At 29.3% G+C, this 18,800-nt stretch overlaps 1 protein-coding gene across 1 annotated transcript in view; it reads right to left on the reverse strand.

Annotated features, from left to right (window-relative positions):
- Positions 1 to 18,800, reverse strand: part of LOC106469180 (DDB1- and CUL4-associated factor 1-like) — a 93,654-nt gene that overhangs the window by 53,381 nt on the left and 21,473 nt on the right. The window contains exons 7-18 of the mRNA XM_022397615.1: positions 18,224 to 18,325; positions 17,427 to 17,585; positions 15,213 to 15,253; positions 14,375 to 14,513; positions 9,466 to 9,678; positions 9,082 to 9,248; positions 8,528 to 8,647; positions 7,961 to 8,063; positions 7,173 to 7,292; positions 5,650 to 5,721; positions 5,206 to 5,287; positions 3,617 to 3,756 (exon numbers count right to left, since the gene is read on the reverse strand). Of these exons, the coding sequence (XP_022253323.1) occupies positions 3,617 to 3,756; positions 5,206 to 5,287; positions 5,650 to 5,721; positions 7,173 to 7,292; positions 7,961 to 8,063; positions 8,528 to 8,647; positions 9,082 to 9,248; positions 9,466 to 9,678; positions 14,375 to 14,513; positions 15,213 to 15,253; positions 17,427 to 17,585; positions 18,224 to 18,325 (1,458 nt within the window). The remainder of the gene's footprint in view (positions 1 to 3,616; positions 3,757 to 5,205; positions 5,288 to 5,649; positions 5,722 to 7,172; positions 7,293 to 7,960; positions 8,064 to 8,527; positions 8,648 to 9,081; positions 9,249 to 9,465; positions 9,679 to 14,374; positions 14,514 to 15,212; positions 15,254 to 17,426; positions 17,586 to 18,223; positions 18,326 to 18,800) is intronic.

Consider the following 18,800-nt stretch of genomic DNA (forward strand, 5'->3'; position numbering starts at 1 on the left):
TTACTTGCACAAAGACCCACAAACACGCCTTTTTATTATTAGAGATATCCTTTAAGTATAACAAGGATCCTTTTGGCTTATCCAATCCACTAAGCTAAACTTCAATATATTAAAGCCAGTCCTTTTCATTCAAATATTTATCAAGCCTTTCAATAAACTCTCTTAAATTAACTGAAGGCAACCCATCCCAAAGGCCAACTACCCTGTTAGAAAAATAAAACTGTCTTAGCTGAAGATGACTCCTACCCTACCAAAATTTATATTTATGTTTCCTATCCTACCATTCCCACCATTAAGTACAAATTTTGATTATAAGTTTTTTATTTCAACCCTTTTGAGATGGGTCACAGGTGGAAAGTCATGTCATCTCATTTGTTGACACACATTCAAAATATTATTGAATACTATTTCATGAATTTATGTCAATAAGTTTGGTATCAAACTGTAGATTACAATTAAGATTTTAGAACTGTACATTACTCAATTTGTTAATTTAAAAGTAAATATTAAAAATACAGATGAACATCGATTTTTGTGTGTCATATGGTATGTTGAATGCAGCACTGGTTCAAATTAGATGTTTGTGAAGTCAAAATACTAAGTCTATAGTTTCATACGAATTAGAAACTCAAATTACAGATATTGACAAGCTTGAATATAAAATAAGAAGGTCTTATCTTTTTCTGTTAGCTAAGATATTGCTCACATAATAAATCAAACATAGTGGCACCCCGCTCACCTCTTTCAATTTTTGGAAATGTTCCCTTATATACACTTATTTCTATATATGACATGAATAACCAATCGGAAGTTCAGAGTGTCCCCCTCATGATTTTCTCGCCTTTCTAATGTACCTATCGCAATATATCTTTCTTTTGAATCAAGATTTCAATGAGGTAGGTTGTGTGTTTAGTCTACTTGAAATTTCATATTTTTTAGACCCAAATACAGCTTAGTTACTAAGTTTGATAAATTATAGTAGAATTCTATGGTATTGATGTAGTAATTTATGATTTTTTAGTTATGTGCAAAAGTTTTAAAGGCTTAGCAATCTACGTCAAGCAGCAACCAAGTACAAAGGTCGTAACTAGAAGAGATAATTGTTTGCTTTACTTCTTGCAAAGTAATTTTCATTTTAACATTAAAAATACTTTATATGAATCAGAAAAAGTTGAAATAATGTCAAACATTTCTGAAGAAAAAACATTTTATCAGTTATTTTCAGTAATTAATCTCTGTACAGGTTTGGTAAATTTAACCGATCTCGCAAGCACCATAAAAAATTAGGAAATAAACATAAATTATGCCTCTTTCATTCTAGAATGAATACAAGTTATAATACGAAAACATAAATGTTTAGACAAAATAGCTTAAATCTCATAACATTATACATTTATATATATATTTATTATTTTTACTATATTGACCTTTCACCCATGCCTGGCTAATAATACAGAAGTTATGACGACGCGGCTCATGTGCACTTATGTTACCGTATCAAATAACATAAAGGTGACCTTTGATCTGTACAAAGTAACTTGTCTTGGCTGTGTTTATTTTGTAAAATACAGTCACATTTCAGTTATTATGCATTACATATCTATATAGATTATTACTATTTTGAAATAAGTTCTTAAAAGTTATTTTTTCCTAAAACATAGAACAGTAAATAATGATAGATAGGCAAGATGTGAAAAGAAAACAAAATGGCATGAGAGAAACACTGCTTTACAAACCTTAAGACTTAATAAAAATATCAGATATTTTGCATATGAAAGCATTGTAATGTTTACTGATAAACTACCAAATTTCATTAACATTCGCTTACTAATTTAAAAGTTATAGCATAAAAACTATAACAAGCACAAAATGGTTACGAGAAAGTGTTAATATTAAATATTAATAACTGTACATTACTACAAATCCGACAACACCTAAGAAGCTGGGAGTGTATAATGGTCTGTATGACATTTGTTGGTACATTACAGTTTGGAGAGAGAGAAGTCCAAAATTTGAAATTCAAAATCATTTCTTTTGTCATAAATATTAATATTACAAGAATTATTAATTATCTTAATGTTTAAATCAAAATAATGTAATTCAGTGTTTGATATAGAAGTGTTCTCAATCCGTAGAACTGCAGGATAAATGTTACCAGTATAATTACTTATTCCTGGATTATTAATACCAATCAAATAATCAATATTATTACTACACATTGTACTGCTCGATGTTTATATGCATATGGGCAGGCAGGAATTTCCAAAGAAAACAAATGGCGATAACATGAATATTTAGTGAGATTAATTTCTAATATAGATGCTTAAGACAATAAAACTAACATGGCTGTATCAACTTCTTACCGATGGAATATCTAACCAAACCTTCCCAGATCCCAATAAAGAACGTGTGCAAACAAAATTTTATAAAAGTTTTGATCAGTATGAAACATAATAACAATAAATAAAATAAGACTAGCTTTGCATCTCTCAAGATCAGTACAAACTATGAGTATGAACGACAATACATATCAATGGTGTGTGTTTGTGTGTGTACATGTGATGCGCTTAGGCATTGTGTACAAGCTACAGTATAGTAATACGTGTGAGAGTTCCGATGCAAGTCTAGTTTTACTACAGGCTGTACTCTACTGTACTTGGCAGGCAGGCCAAGCTGGTTAGAATGTAAACATTGAATGTGATTGGCCAAGACTGCTGTTCGGTTTCAAAGTTTTACAGGTCATTGACTGCTTGTTTCCTTAAGATACTATGTAACATTGGCATGATTTGGTCTTATTTTTTCCAATGTATTGAAACTTCCCAAGAAATAAGGTATCAAAAATTAGTTGAATAAAGATGCAAAAAATGCCAAATAAACATTAACTGTACTTTTTGGAAATTAATATGATATAAAAACATCAAACTTCTAGTAATTGGGTCTTTTTACATCAATATTGTCATAACTGGATCTTTTCTTTTTTTTGGGGGGGGGGGGTCTATTTTTTTCTCGACAACCAATACAGCCTTCCAGACAATGTCTGATACAGTTCAGGATGTCCAAAGTATAACCTGGGAATTTCCTTAAAATTGAGCCCTGGATACTATTATTATAGTAGAAGTCAATCTTCTTTCTTGTAAAATATACTACAAAGTTGGTTACAGTGTTACACAGGTAACTTTTTAGAAGTTAACTCGTATCAACTGATCAGATATAAGTGACTAATGAGCCCACCCACTGGAAAATACCATTAACTGTAAATAATATGTTTGGGGGAAGAGTAGTAAATATTTCACATATACAAATTACACTGCAAAAAATATATTTAGAATATCATTATTCACCAGAATCAGGTAAAACAGAAAGTCTTCTTTCAAAATAACAAATAACAGTTCAGACATACAGCAACAAGCTTTCCATAATGTTTAAAACTTTTGCTATTATTAAGATTGTATTTAACCTTACACACCTACCCTATTTTATACAATAAGTAATTTTTCTGATTCATATTTACCCAGATTTATTCACAACAGAGAGGACTTATCACAGCATACGCATCCCTTATGAAGAAGATGAATATTAAATTATACACAAAAGATATTCTTAAAGAAGTAATTACTTTGTTGATCTTGGCAATGGATGATTCAATCCCAGTTGTCAGTGGAGCTCCTGTCACTCTTTCTATCAGCTCTACACAGTGTTTACAGAACTTGACATGTTCCTGTCTTTTGTCTTGGAGCACAGGCTCTCGCATTAAAACTGCAAAGGATAAGTTTACAACCAACTTAGTTTATCATTATGATTACTACGGATTAATCTCTTCCCATAGTTACTACATAGAAAAAAACAAAAAACATTCTTTTAAACTGATAACTGACAACAAAAATCAAAAGGATAAAACAAAAAACTTTAATTACCACATCTGTAATCTGATATGTGCCTTTTGTATTATATCTATATTATTGATATACATGTCAGAAAAATCTATAAAGATGATAGTTTCTCAAAACCAACAAACAGAAATATAACCAAACTCATCATTTTGAAAATCGGTCATGTGTAAAAATTAAACTCAAGTTTATGGGGTTATGATCTTATAAAAAATTTTTTTTAACAAATATATATATTGGACAAGAACTTATTTTGTTACTAAATGGTAGTTTATTGTTTTGGATGGGCATAAAGATAACTTACACAGTCTGATTTGTATAATTGGTTATTCAGAGCTATGTTATTAGCAAAAATTTTTATTCAAATAATTTTTTTACTGAGACTCATTACTAATAATAATATAATAAACATAAGAGTGAAACAGTAGTTCCAACATAAGTGTGATAAGCAGCACCTAACTATAGATGAATTAAATTCAAAGACTTATTTTACTCATATTTTATGATTTTTAATAATTTTGAAGAGAAGCAGCATAGATCATAACTAGCATTACACAATATAAAAGTTAAAAGAATAAATAATGTGTTATTTACAGTGTACCAAAAATTTGTATTGGATAAAAAAAAAAGATTACAAAATAAAAAATAATAATCTTAGAATTTTTAGAAAGTATACCATCCTTCATTCTTTAGTCCTGCAGAAAGGTCTGCCTTCCAAAAGCACCCAGAATTTGGATTTCTTATTATACAATATTATTATTATTGTCATTTGAGATACCACTTGAACTTACCTTGACCATCAACATGAAAGGGCTTACAGACTATAATACAAGTTACAGTGCTCATATAGAAGATAAGTCAATCTGATGAAACTTAGTTGAATGGACGGCAACTGCCTGTTGTGGAAACACATGTGTAGAGGACGATTTTTCAACAGTCTTCCGCCTTTTGTCTTCAGGTCAGTTTGAAGACGAAAGGCAGAAGACTTTCAAAATGTCATCCTCTACACTTGTGTTTCTACAACAGGCAGTTGCTGACCATTCAACTAAGTTTCATCAGATTGATTTGTTAGTCACACACTACACTTTGTAAGCTTCCTTGGAAATTTTACAAAAAATTACTTTTCTTTCGATCTAGAGATTTATCTCTCTGACCAATAACAAAAATAATAAGCTGACCTAGTCGTTATCTTAGTTTCAGTTTTAGATAGAAATAAAAATGTTTACCCACATTATACTTTTTAATGGTATCATATGTTTGTAGTACAAAATAATCTTCTAACATAATACTCAACTACTAAAGACAAACACATATTTACCTTGTAACTGTCCACTAGTCAACAGTGGAAGTTTACCTATAATTTGCTTGAATGTCTCACTGCGAGCTAATCCACAGAGAGCCTGAAAATATTTATAATGTTATAGTATAATAGTTTCAAAGAACATGAAACAGTCTTTTAAAATTTGATTAAAAAAAGCAGTTACGTAATTAGAGAGAGAAAAATCATTACCATTTACTGATACACATTTCTGTTTCATATTTTTGATGCTTTATACATTAAACCTTTAATCTAGCTAGTAAATATGAAAATCCAGTGGAATTATCATATTTTCAATAATCTAAAGAATTATAAGTTATTAAATAATAACTGTTCAATCAGAAGTATGTTCAATAACTGAAATAGAAGATATATTCTAAGTTTTGTAGGAACAATAAAATTCTTATATTATAAGCTTAGATTTTAAGAAAACCCGTTACCTACCTTACAAGCTAATGTTCGAATTGAATCTGCATCTGTGATAGGAGCTTTAACAGTCAGTAAATTCAACAGGATCTGGAAAAAAAAAACTTGTAGATTACACAGGATATATTTTACTGAAACAAACATAAATCTACACATAAATATGCTATAAAGACATGAGATACTAATGCATGTGAAACGCATTAATCTAGCATATTGCTGTATATGTAATAATGCAATCTGCAATACAATGTAGTAATGAATGTATGTTCTGGCTAGTCATCTTTCAATTGCTTTTCAAGGATGAGATATAAATGAAGGGCTTATAAAACAATTTAAATACAAAGGCAAATTGGAGGTCATATTCATTTGCTTGAATAATTCTGTGCTACTAAATATTAAAATGCAAGTACAAAATAAGATATTCTTTTTTTTAGTCCTAATAATGCTTGTTATAATTGTATATGCTATTTATTGATAAGTGATGGTTGCATTGCTTGTCATTTTTACATGTACTGCCATTTTGATTAAGCCAAATCAAGGCTAATTCTGCTGCTTAATTACATCATACCTCCAGAAACAACATCTGCTTGAGCTACATCATTACTTTTAATACATCACAGGCGTACCCTCCATCTTAAATGAGGTTTAAAGTCCAAAGAGCACAATCATAAAGTCACGTTACTGCCATCTTTCATAGTTTCCATATGAAAATGACATTGAATCTTTGGGCAATAGAACTGGATGTCCTAAGTTTAGAAGACCGAAAATATACAATATATTTTGCTGTTGGTCTGTTTTGTTTTTTTGAAATTTGATTCGTAGTAATAATACACACATCAATTATCAAAGAGAAATGTCCTTGAAAAGTAAGAAGTAATACTGCTGAATTTACTACTTGTATCTTTACAAAATGTGGCAAGATTTTAGTAAACAGCACAAGTCTGTTTTACATAAAATACCAGATGTGTTAATAAAGTATTTGTACTAAAGATATGTCTATAAATTGATGAAGTCAGTCTGACTTATACTCTGACAAATTGAAGTACAAGGTATGTTCATGTAAAGAATGAAACTACTTTTTTCCATCATACAGTTTGCATTTTGCACTTGCATAATCTCTAAAACCTCATAAATGCATATCTACAATGATTTTCAGTATCCCTGTACACTGTATCTGGTATTTTCTCTACTCTAACGTTAACTGCCTGAAAACTAGCAAAGTAGGGTAAAATAGAAAGCTGATAACTCTGACATCAAAATCATACCATGTTGAATAGCAGTTAGTAGAAGGTTGTGACATGCACACTTTGACCATCCCCCACACTCACAGGGTAATAAATATTTATCAAAAATCCATTATTTTTTATATTAACAAATAATCAACACTTTTTTTTTATATAATGGAGTATAGAATTTCTTTTTTTACATTGATAATTTTTTTGTAATAAAACAAGTTAATTGTGAGGATACCTTACAATATTAAATAATATACCTTAATAAGCCATAATTACTTTATCGTCAATCTCATCAATAAAATTTACCATTATTCCATTGTTTACTCGTACACAGTTCCACATTTTACTGAGCAAATCTTCTCCACTTCTCATGGCTGACTTTTTTTTGGTATTTCCACCTATTATTCGACCAACGGTTCCTCCAAGCTATTGCATAATAACAAGAAACAATTAAAAACTTAAATAAACATTGCTGAAACAGTTTTATCTATTTCTGTCTGTGGTGATACTGTAACACATATTTCAGTTTTAAAGAAATATATATGACATTGGTACACTAGCCTCCTTTCTCACAATAAAAAATTAATAATAAATTAACAAAAAAAAGGGTTTAAGATAATATGTGTTCCACAAATAGTTTTTCCATTATTGGTTGCAAGATACTTCTGTATTTCAAAATGATTTTCTGTGTTACATTTCAAAAATATTTTTCAATACAAAACTATAAAAAATCTATAAAATCATTTAATTAAAGAAACATAAAGGCTTAAAACTAAAAACATTTACAGAGAAGTTAAAAACAATCTAAACAATAAAACAGATTATAATGTTTAACTTCTAAAGTTTGTTGTTTTTTTGGTATATAATCAAATGGTCTTAATTGTCAAAACTAACACTAATGCTTATAACATGCAACCATTTTTTTAAATACTAAATATATTGCAAATAATACATAATTATAATTACTTTTACCATTAGATTTAGATGTAATTTAAATTTTTTGGTTAACTTAAAAACTCTAGTCTTTCATGTTGTTTTTTTTTACTATATATTTAATATATGTGAAGGAATTCAGAGTTGTCACAATGGCTTACCCTCGAGACAGGACCACAAACACAGTTGATTATCACATTTAAAGCTGAGCGCTGGACATCAGGGTCACTGATTCTTTCACCTTTTGCACAAGCGAGAACAATACTGAAAGACAAAATGCTAAGACTGTACACTACATACCATTACCTACTAATAATATTATTTCATTATATTGCCCAAGTTTGCCACTAAATATTTATGAGTGCAACATGGTTATATAATGACATAGCTTTTTCTATAACAGGTATCATTGACAAAATTCAAATGAACTTAAAGTAATTAACACCTATGATTAAGTACTTTTAATTAAATAAAATTCAAGTTTTTATTTTATTTACTAGTTAATTACTTTGCTATATATGTCTCTTAATTCATAATCATGTTTTCATCAAAATAATGATGTAAAATAAAACAAATGCTAACAATAATTTTAATCAATCTAATTGGAAAATACCTCTTTACATGTTTATATATATATGTGAAAGTGAATGTAATATGGAAATGAATCTGTTATAAAAAGCAGATTTGGGGACTAGGAAGAAAAATATAAAAACATCTTTTAGACCTACCTCATCCCTACAGTATTCTGGTTGTCTGCCATGTGAACACTCTCACAAAGAGCAAGTTGTGCTTTTGGTGTTACTGAACAAACTGTGAGAACATCTAGAGCACTACGAACTGTCTCTGCTCTACGTAAATGAAATGGATTTATAAAACACATTTTAAAAAAAGTGAAAATTATCTAGCGTTTTTTTTTAAATTGTTTAAAGACACTACAAGAGAAGAACTCTAAAATGGAAACATTAATAATAAAAACAAGATAAAAAGAAACAACTCTTACTACATCATAAGATGTGCCAATAATTACATCAACTAGATTCCAAAGACATTTCAACCAAAAGAAATAATAAACTAATAATCATACCTACTTATGGAGAAAAAAACTGAAAAATGTCTCTATCCACAAATTTGTATGTTATAAATAACCAAATTAAGAGAAAAGAAGTTAACTATAATCTAAAGTAATTGAAAAGATATAAATACATGAATGAAATTATAATATGACATAAAGCACATAAAAAAAGTATATCTAAACTCCAGCTAAAAAAAAGTAAGTCCTAACCTGCCAGAATAGTTCCATTCGTAAGACATTGCAATAAGTTGCAATAACAGTGGGATACCTCCTAACCTAAGAAGTTCATCCACAGGTTGCCATCTCATCCTCAATGGCATCAACTCCATCAATGCGTCAATGTTTTCTTGAATTGCTTCAGAGCTAAATCTTGCTGCCTGTATTTTAAGGCAATAAAAGAGAACAATACTTTAAAAGTTTGAATAAATACTTTTGGCCTAAGTTTTACAAAATCATCTGACAGTTGTGTTTCAGTAGTAATAATTTTTTTTATCATAGCCAGTTTTTCACTGTGCATAAATATTGCATTTTTTTTCAACAAACAGTCTCTATTATTTGTACAATATCTAATGATCTAAGTAATGATTTTTTTACCTTGTAAGGGGGAACTGTTGGTTGTAATGATCCTCCTTCACTGCGAGAATGTGAACGTCTTTGACGCTCAGCCTCAATACCTAAATGTGCTTCATAATAACGTTTCAAGGCTACACAAACATGTCTTGCAGCCTGTCGACTGGCAAATACTTGTTCGTCATTGAGCAGGGGTTGGGCGTTGGGATCAACCACTAATATGTCTAAGGTACTCATCTAAATACGATAAAACATAACAGCTTAACAATGTAATGCACTAAAAAAAACTTGTAGGTTAATTCAAAAATAAATAATTCCAAATTAATATTTGAAGGTACAGGTACAGAAATTAAAATACTAATTCAATTTTAAAACATGGCATATTGGTTTATAAAAATAAATCTGATAAATTACACAAAATGTTTTTAAGGATTTGACACATAAAAAACCACTTGGGTTATGATTCAACAAACAGAGTGATGCTTCTGTAATGATTAGTTTAAGCTTTCAAAAAAGAAATATACAAGCCATAACTTCAATCATAATTATATGCAAAATAATTAATTTCAAAAATTCAAAGCTACTGATAAAACAAAAACATGGTTAGATCTTCTTTACAAAATTTGAATTAAAATAACAGTAACTAAATTTTGTAAAATTATATTTTATTTTTGATGCTTAGGGTATGAAATTATGTCAAGAAGTTAAATATATCATCTATAAAAGTTACCTAAAATAGTGAAACTGACTTCACTAATAGATTAGCATAATTAGAAAGTATTCAATTAATTATGAGCATACATTTATGTTTTGAAGGGAAGGAGCTAATAACTAACAGAATACAATATCATGTGAATATTAATATCACACCCAGATGTGTATCTTGTCTCAAGAATTAAAATAATTATAGAAAATAAACTTGTATTACAATTTATTCAATAAAGTTTTATTTATTTAAGTTTATACATTAAAACTTTGTAATAAAATTGATAGTTTGATTGGAGGGGTTGATTTCAGCGCTAACGGAATAAAATCATTAGCGTTTGAGAATTTCCTGAATGTTATCTTGGCATAGCACGGCACCCCTTAGGATGAAAGTCATAACAGATTTGAACAAAATAGTAGTAACTTGTCCTTATAACTTAAACACAATTGTAGTCTTAATGGTTTTTGGTCAATTACTGTTTCACAACCTTGGTTGTAATGATGTGAAATAATTGCCTATTGATCTAAGTAGGTTTCACTTTGCCTATAATTCTGATACGGAAAAAAAATATATTTTTAATGTATGTGAGAAATCATAAGCACAGTGAAACAGTGTGCAGTGCTTTTGATATCTAAACAAAGATAAAATTTAGTTTCATAAAATAGTCTTAAAAGAATGTAGGAAGACAAAAAAATTAGTAATTAAAATCCACAAGAAAAATAAACATTTTAGTTGTTTCTTGAAAACAAAAACTGTCAAATTTACAGTATTGTGTACGTCAACTATAGTCAAACGAAAATCCAAAAGCAAAATTCCTTTATTTGATTTAATATAATGAAAGTTGGTCAAAAACCTTTGAGTTAATAAATGCAATGAGTTTAATGCAATTATATTCACTAATCAAAAATTATTTGTTAAGCTTAACATGTATTGCACACACACATCTATTTTCCTATTCATTCCCAGAATAAATTTGCAAGCACATAAAAGTTTAATATTATTACATGTACATGTAGCTCTATGTACACTGAAAAATGAACCATAAAACTGTTAGTAAGACAACCATTCTAACAATATACATATATAACATAACTAAAAATTTCAAACAAATGTTTAATAAAAAAAGAAATGAAGAAACTGCATTTTACATACCACGAAAGAAAGATACATTGTATATTTCCTCTTAGGATAAAAATGAGGTGAACAAATCTTTTTATTATTACAGATCAGTAAGCGAGTGATGATGATGAATGTTTGCAAGCTTAAACATACTATACTTTGGAGGATGAGGATCTAAGAACCTATTCTAAAATCTTGTTTTAGCCCTATTGCTATGGGTTTTCTTATGGTCAGGGGGTCAAAAGACATGTCATCATGTTTGTAGACTCCCATTCAGAATTTTACTGAACTACTATTTTATGAATGTATGTCAATAAGTTTGGTATCAAATTGTAGATTATAATTCAAATTTTAGTATTATACATTAGTTAATTTCTTTACTTAAAAGTAAATATTAAAAAAAAATCCTAAACATCAATTTTTGTGTGTCACATGGTATATTGAATGCAGCTTTGGTTCAAATTAGATGTTTGTGATATTCAAATACAAAGGATATAGTTTCTTACACATTAGAAACTCAAATTACTGATACTGTCAAGCTAAGATATAAAATAAGAACCTCCTATCTTTTCTATTTACTGAGATACGATGATATTTAGTGAATCAAACACAGTAGGCCCTGCCCTCCTCTCCATTTTTGCAAATAGTTGCTTACATACAACTGCTTCGCTCTATCATGTGTTTACAAACAATCAAAAGCTCAGAATTTCCCCCACGTTATTTTCTCAGCCTATTCAAGGCGTCTTATTTCCCAAGATTAATCTTTTTGTTCCAGATCTTGATAGGAAGGAGCAAGAGAAAATAGTGTTCAAAAAACAATATATTTTTAGATAAAAATAAAGCTTAGTTAGTAAACCTGATAAATTGCAGTGGAATCCCGTGATACTGATATAGTAATTTATAATTTTTTGTTATTTCAAAGTACATATATAAAACTTAAAATGCTATTTTGTTTCACATCCTCAACATGGGAAATTTGGCAAGGTTTAGCATGCAAGATACAGGAAGCGAGTACAAACTTCTTTACAACTGTAAGTAGAAGAGATCATTGTTTTCTCTATTTCTTTATTTACTGTTCTATGTCTTAAGAAAAATAACTAAAATTTAAGAACTTATTTGTAAATAGCAATAACATATGTCATGTATTATAACCAAAATGTGACTGTATTTTGCAAAATACTGGTCTAATAGAACAAAGCCAAGACAGGTCACTTTGTAAAGGCCAGTCTTATACTATTGGATACAGTAATATGAGTGCACATGCACCATGTCATTAGAGCTTCTGTAATGTTAGCCAGACAGAACTGAAAGGTCAATCAAATGAAAATAATAAATAAATATACAGATATATAATGTTATGAGATTTAAGCTATTTAGACTAACATTTGTGGTTTCTTATTAAAATTTGTAGTCGTTCTAGAACAAAAACGCATAATTTAAATCTCATTTCCAAATTTTTTATGATGGTTACAAGGTCAGTCAATTTGACCAAACCTGTACAGATATAAGATATAGAAAATAACACATAAGATATAAAGTTTTTCTAAAAACAATTGTTTGATATTTATCTGGATTTTATTAGGAGGCTATAGAGATTTTGCAAATGAAATTCGACAATTTTCTGATGCATAAAGATATTTTTAATTTTAAAATCAAAATTACTTTGCATGTGGAATTGCTAACATTTGTAAGAAAAAATGCATGAGCAAATCTTTAATAAAAAAATCTGATATTTTTTTATCTTTAATGATAATCTGCCAAATTTTGTGAAGATATGCATACTGTATTAAACATTATAGTATGAAAACTATAACAAGAACAAAATGGTTACGAGATTGGTCCCTGGGACCAAGCTGGTGGTGAAAGGGTTAATTTTAATCACTAGTTTTATAAATATGTAACCATTCATGCCCTTAAAATACAGTTTAAAACTTAATATCTCCAAATATCTTCATGTAATATCTTTCACATGAACTTAAAGTTTAGTTCAAATATTAACAAAAATATTTTTCTGAGGGGCATTTACATTTAAGTACTGAATCAATAAGAATTACAATCCATATGTATATATATAAAAGAGGAAGTTTCTTTATTTTGTTCGCTATAGGAAATCAAATGGTTGAACTTACAAATTTTAAAATAACTTCATAATGACCAGTTTTTTACAAGAAATTTAATGGTGTTATTTGTTTTGTATTTGTTGCAGTATTTAATGACGAAATTGACAATTAACTATTATTACACCATTTTTTTGTAATAAACATACAAACATAAGCACGTTTTGCACATAGAAAGCGTTATGGTGGGAGACACTTAGATAACCTTGCTGTCAATTCAGTATTTCCAAAAACAGTTTTCTTTAAATAGTGCTAACTGGTTTCATAAGTGATTTAGTAATTTTGTGAATTGCAAATTATTGTTTAATGATACGGGTGATTATGCCACCCAAGAAACACCCTTTCTATGGAAAGTATTCTGCCGCTAAAAGAATGCAAGCACAAAGAGCAGCTGAAACAGAAGAAGAATGCAATCAAAGACTTTAAGCACAAGCTGCAAGAGAAGCTGCTCAAAGACAGGAAGAGACTTTGGAACAACATATAAAGTTAGACTTCGAGCTCAAGCTGAAAAGCAGGCTATTCAAGCATAGCAAGAAACTGTTGAACAGCACAAAGCCAGAGTTCAGTCAGAATCATCAAGGCAAGCTGGATATAGACAACAAAAAACTTCTGAACAACGTCAAACCAGACTTCAAGCACAAAAATGAAGACAAATAACTTACAGAGAGCAAGAAACAGAGGAGCAACATGATGTACGACTTCAGGCTCAAAGAACAAGACAAACTTAAACACGATCTAATTTCAAATAAAGCTTTGTTTGATTAAATGCTTTTTTATTTCTCACATCACAGCTTTTGTCAACTTACTGAATAATTTGCTGAAAAAAAAATACTGATTTATACATTTCATATCTAAGTTTTCACCATGCAATGCTGAGTAACTCAGCTAGCATATGTATAAATCACACATAAAAAAATCAACAAGTTAAAATGGAATTTTTTTGCTTTCTTTAACTAACTATCACTTGTTGAAATTACTCAAAACTACTTACCACATTGAAAAGTTTCCTTAAACCATCCTGGGCATCAAATAAATCAAGAATAACCCGAAATGCAAAACTAAGACTGAAGAACATAGTGGCATTGTATCGACTAGAATCATGGGAACACTCCAGTAGCCAAAGGGAATATCTGAAATTCAAGTTTTATAACACAATAAATCCAAAATTCACTAATAAATACAGTAAATTAACTACCAAGGGTCACAATTTTAAACAAATATGCCAGTTATAGCCAATAAATTTCATAGTGAAAGAAACACAAAAACATACAAATTTAGGAAAATTATTTTCGAATTACAAAAAAAAAATCTCGGGGGAAAAAAAAAAAACATTTCAAACTTTGACAGTTTACCACAATTGTGTTCAACAATATCAAATATTTACTTGGCATAAATCCATTTGTCAAGTTATCAAAAATACAAGTTTCATTTTTGACAATATTATGACAAATGAAGATATTCAGATGTTAATAATGAATTATATATCTACAATAAAAATGTGCTTTACAGCAACAAAACCACTAACATAATAGCCATTAACGCTAGCTTAGCATCACTTCCTTTATACAAACTACTCTCTCAAGTATATAATGAAAAACTTGTACATATCTTTTACTTGGTATAATTTAATACTGCTGTCACACACACACACACACACACACATATATATATATATATATACAATAGATTTAATATTATAAATTAATTTTTTGGAACATATGTGGCCACAAAAATCAAAAAATACTTGTACATTTCAACAACAGGTAAAAAAAAAACAACAGAAAGATAATGAAATATTTCTTAACCTTTTCATGTAGACTACAACATACCTGACTAATTCAGAAAGAACATGTTGAGGTAAGAGGCACACCTGTTAAAATTAATAAATTATTTAATTAATATCTCTTCCAAAATGCACATCACAACAATTTTCAGCAATTGCACGTTTTTACAAATCTCGAATGATGACAGTTTCACATTTGATAAATATATATATATATATATACCACAATATAATTTCACATTTGATATGTATATACACACTCCACAATCCAAACAAATGTATAATTAATAACAGTATTCAGTATGCTTTATGTGTTACGTTTAAGTGAAAGCCAAAAAATTTCTTCACCACTGTGAAACTTTTTCTTAGAACATAAAAGATTCTCTTAGAAATAACCCAAAGAATATAATGATTAAGAAGTACAACCACAATGAGTGATGCATAAAATAACTAGAGGGGCACTCAGTAGAGCACATACCTTCACCGCCATGCAGTGTTGATCATATTCGACCCTAAACAAAATATGAATATGTGTCTATACGTCCGTCATAATCAAAGCACATGGACTACTTTTGACAAGATAATGAGGAATAATATTCTACATATGTCGATCAAGTTTCATCAAAATCCAATAATTTTTGACTGAATTATGGAGCAAAAATAGTGTGAAAAATTGGTCTCCATGTTAACAGATAGGAAACTTTTTTTCATAACCATGCTGTGACCTTGACCCTCCAAAAACTAATCACTTTTAAGTTGAGTCATAGTCCAAATGTATACCAACTTTCATCCAAATCTATTCAGCTGTTTTCATGAAATCTTGCTGACAAACACACAATTTATCCTAAGTAGCTTTAAACTTGTAACAGTGTACATCTATTTATAATTAAATTTTATTGTTTTATTGTCCTTTGAACTATGTCTAACTACTGTTCTCATCATTATAAGTTGTAAATCACTTGGAGAATGTGGTGGTCATGTCACGCTGTCGAATTTTATACTAATGATAGTAATGCATTAAATAATTTCTATTTAATTAAATGATGCACCAAAGAAGACAGACTAATAACATGCAAAACACAATTTCCCCTAACTTTCACAATTTTTCTGGCTTTCTGACTATGCGACAAGAGCTGCTGTGGGAACAAAGCTTGTACTAACAGTGAAATTGACAATTCTCAGTTCAGAAAACAATGTTATGTAATACGTGATTTCATAGATGAAAACCTTGGCTTTCTGTTGATTATAGGTAATATAGAATTAAACGTAAGAGAGAACTATTAACAAATACTGAAAGAGAGAATGTGGCAGGTGGGTGTGGCAAGATAGCTCTGTAACCAAACAAAACCGAAGGCCTTAAAAATTATGGTTTGTCTGAGCAATGATGATTTAATAGTGAGTAATTTAATTTCCTACTTTTATGTTTTCACCATTGTATGTATGTATGTGAAATGTAGTTTCATATTACAATTTGAAGCCATTCTAGAAAGAAAAAAAGTAATTTAGATTTATTTAGATTTTTTTTGGTGGTTACGAGGTCGGTCAAATTGACCAACGTTTTTATAGAGTTAGGTAGAGAAAACTACAGATAAAACATAAAGTTTTACTGAAAATAAACATTTGTATTGTATTTAGGAGATTTTTGAGATGAAGAAAAGTCAATTTCATCTTAACATGAAAATCACTTTGCACACAAAACAAATACTCGATATTCATGAACAAATCTTTAGTTTATATAAAATACTATAAAAAAAATATGATTTTTTGTAAGTGAAAGACTTATAATGCTTACTGAAAGACAACCAAGTTTTGTGAAGATATACATATTATATTAAAAGTTAGTTGTGTCAAATCTATAAAAACTTTATACAAGTACAAAAAGGTCACGTAGTTGGTCAAATTGACCGAGCCCATATTGAGAGAGAGTTAAGCATATTAAAAGTCATGTTATGGGCTAAGCTTTTAACTTCAGTGAGACAATACAATGTTCTAACTCTACTTTTAAAAATTAGAACAAAGGTGCATTGTTAATACATATATCACTACCTTTTTTTCTCTTTCCAACAGTATGTTGCCAGAAGTTTTTATATAAACCATGATGAGGATTTGGTTAGTCAAGAAAAACCCTTATGTAGATATGTAGAGTTTTAGTTTTATTAGATTTATTATTTCAAATTTTATCTATCCTAACTGAAGTATGCCACAAGCAGCTATAATTGAGAAACATTACTAAGAATTTAACACATAAGCATGAACATACCCTTTCCATGGCATCTTCACTGTATGCTAAGTAATATAGACAGACAGACACTCCAGTGGCAGCAACAGATGGTCGGTAAACCTGGAGTAACTTCTGAAGGCCTCCCACATTGATAAATTCTATTGAAAACTTCTTGTGACAAAGTAATGCTGCTAGGTACTGAAAACAAGTTCACTCATTACTGAGGTGTTTTTAACACACAACAATTTATATGTATACACATTATAATCCTTATAATTGATAATATTTTACAGCAAAAATACTGAAACTAACCCCCCCCCCAAAAAAAATACATGACTGGTATGGTGTCCAACTTCAGAACTGTTCTGCTGTTGACCTATTTATACACTGAGATTACTGAGCAAATCTGGAGTTTTATTTATGACATTAAAACTAAAACCTGCAGGAGAATATTATACTAATTTTTTAAATATACTTTATATCAACAAGATAGGAAACATAATTATCTAAGAATTCTAAGAATAAATATTCAAGTAAAATAAACATATACTTCCAGTATTAAAAATCAAAATTATTTTAGTGTGGTTGCTAACTGTAATAGATACTATAGTATGTTGCAAACTACAATAAATATCAAAATACACAAAGAATTTTTATAGATTTCACAGACAAATTCCTAGACATAAATCAATAAAAATGTTATCAATTACATATTAAAATAAAGGTTAACATTAAAAAAAAATAACTCACAAGAAACAGATAATGATATTATAATATTACCAGAAAATGCAGTAAGGGAAAATCTAGAGATTAATAGATTACAACATGAAACATACCTTTAGAGCTTCAAAGGCTAATCTTACATCACTGATCTCCTTGAGATTAATGTAGTGAAGAATGAGGGACATGGCATTGTGTTCAAACACGTAGCTTAAGAGCTATAAATAAAACCATTAAGCGTTAATGAATTATTAGTTTACTGTCCAACTAAATAATTACTAAACTCAACTTTGAAAATCTACACTCACTCATAACTTTCTATGGAAGACAAGAAACACTGAAAAATATAGGAAAAAAAAGGGAAAACTATATAACACAAAACAGATGGCTTTACACTTATTTTACATAGGGAAAACATCTCTTGATAACTAGTAATTTTTACCCTCACCCTGCTAGGGTATTGCAATTGGGTCTGTGTTTTTCTGTGTTTGTATCCCGAAACCTAATAGATCGATGTACATTAAAATATGACACAAGATGGGAAGTTAGTATGGAACAGTCCTTCCCAAATTTGATCGAGATCCAAATTCGGATTCTGGATCATAATGAAGCATTTTTTTTATAATGGGGAAATAGGGCATTTTTACAGTTTTTGGTTAATAACTCTATAAATGTGATTGGATTTGTACCAAA

The sequence above is a fragment of the Limulus polyphemus genome, unplaced genomic scaffold (genome assembly GCF_000517525.1).
Source record: "Limulus polyphemus unplaced genomic scaffold, Limulus_polyphemus-2.1.2 Scaffold3341, whole genome shotgun sequence".
In the NCBI taxonomy this organism is placed as follows: domain Eukaryota; kingdom Metazoa; phylum Arthropoda; class Merostomata; order Xiphosura; family Limulidae; genus Limulus; species Limulus polyphemus.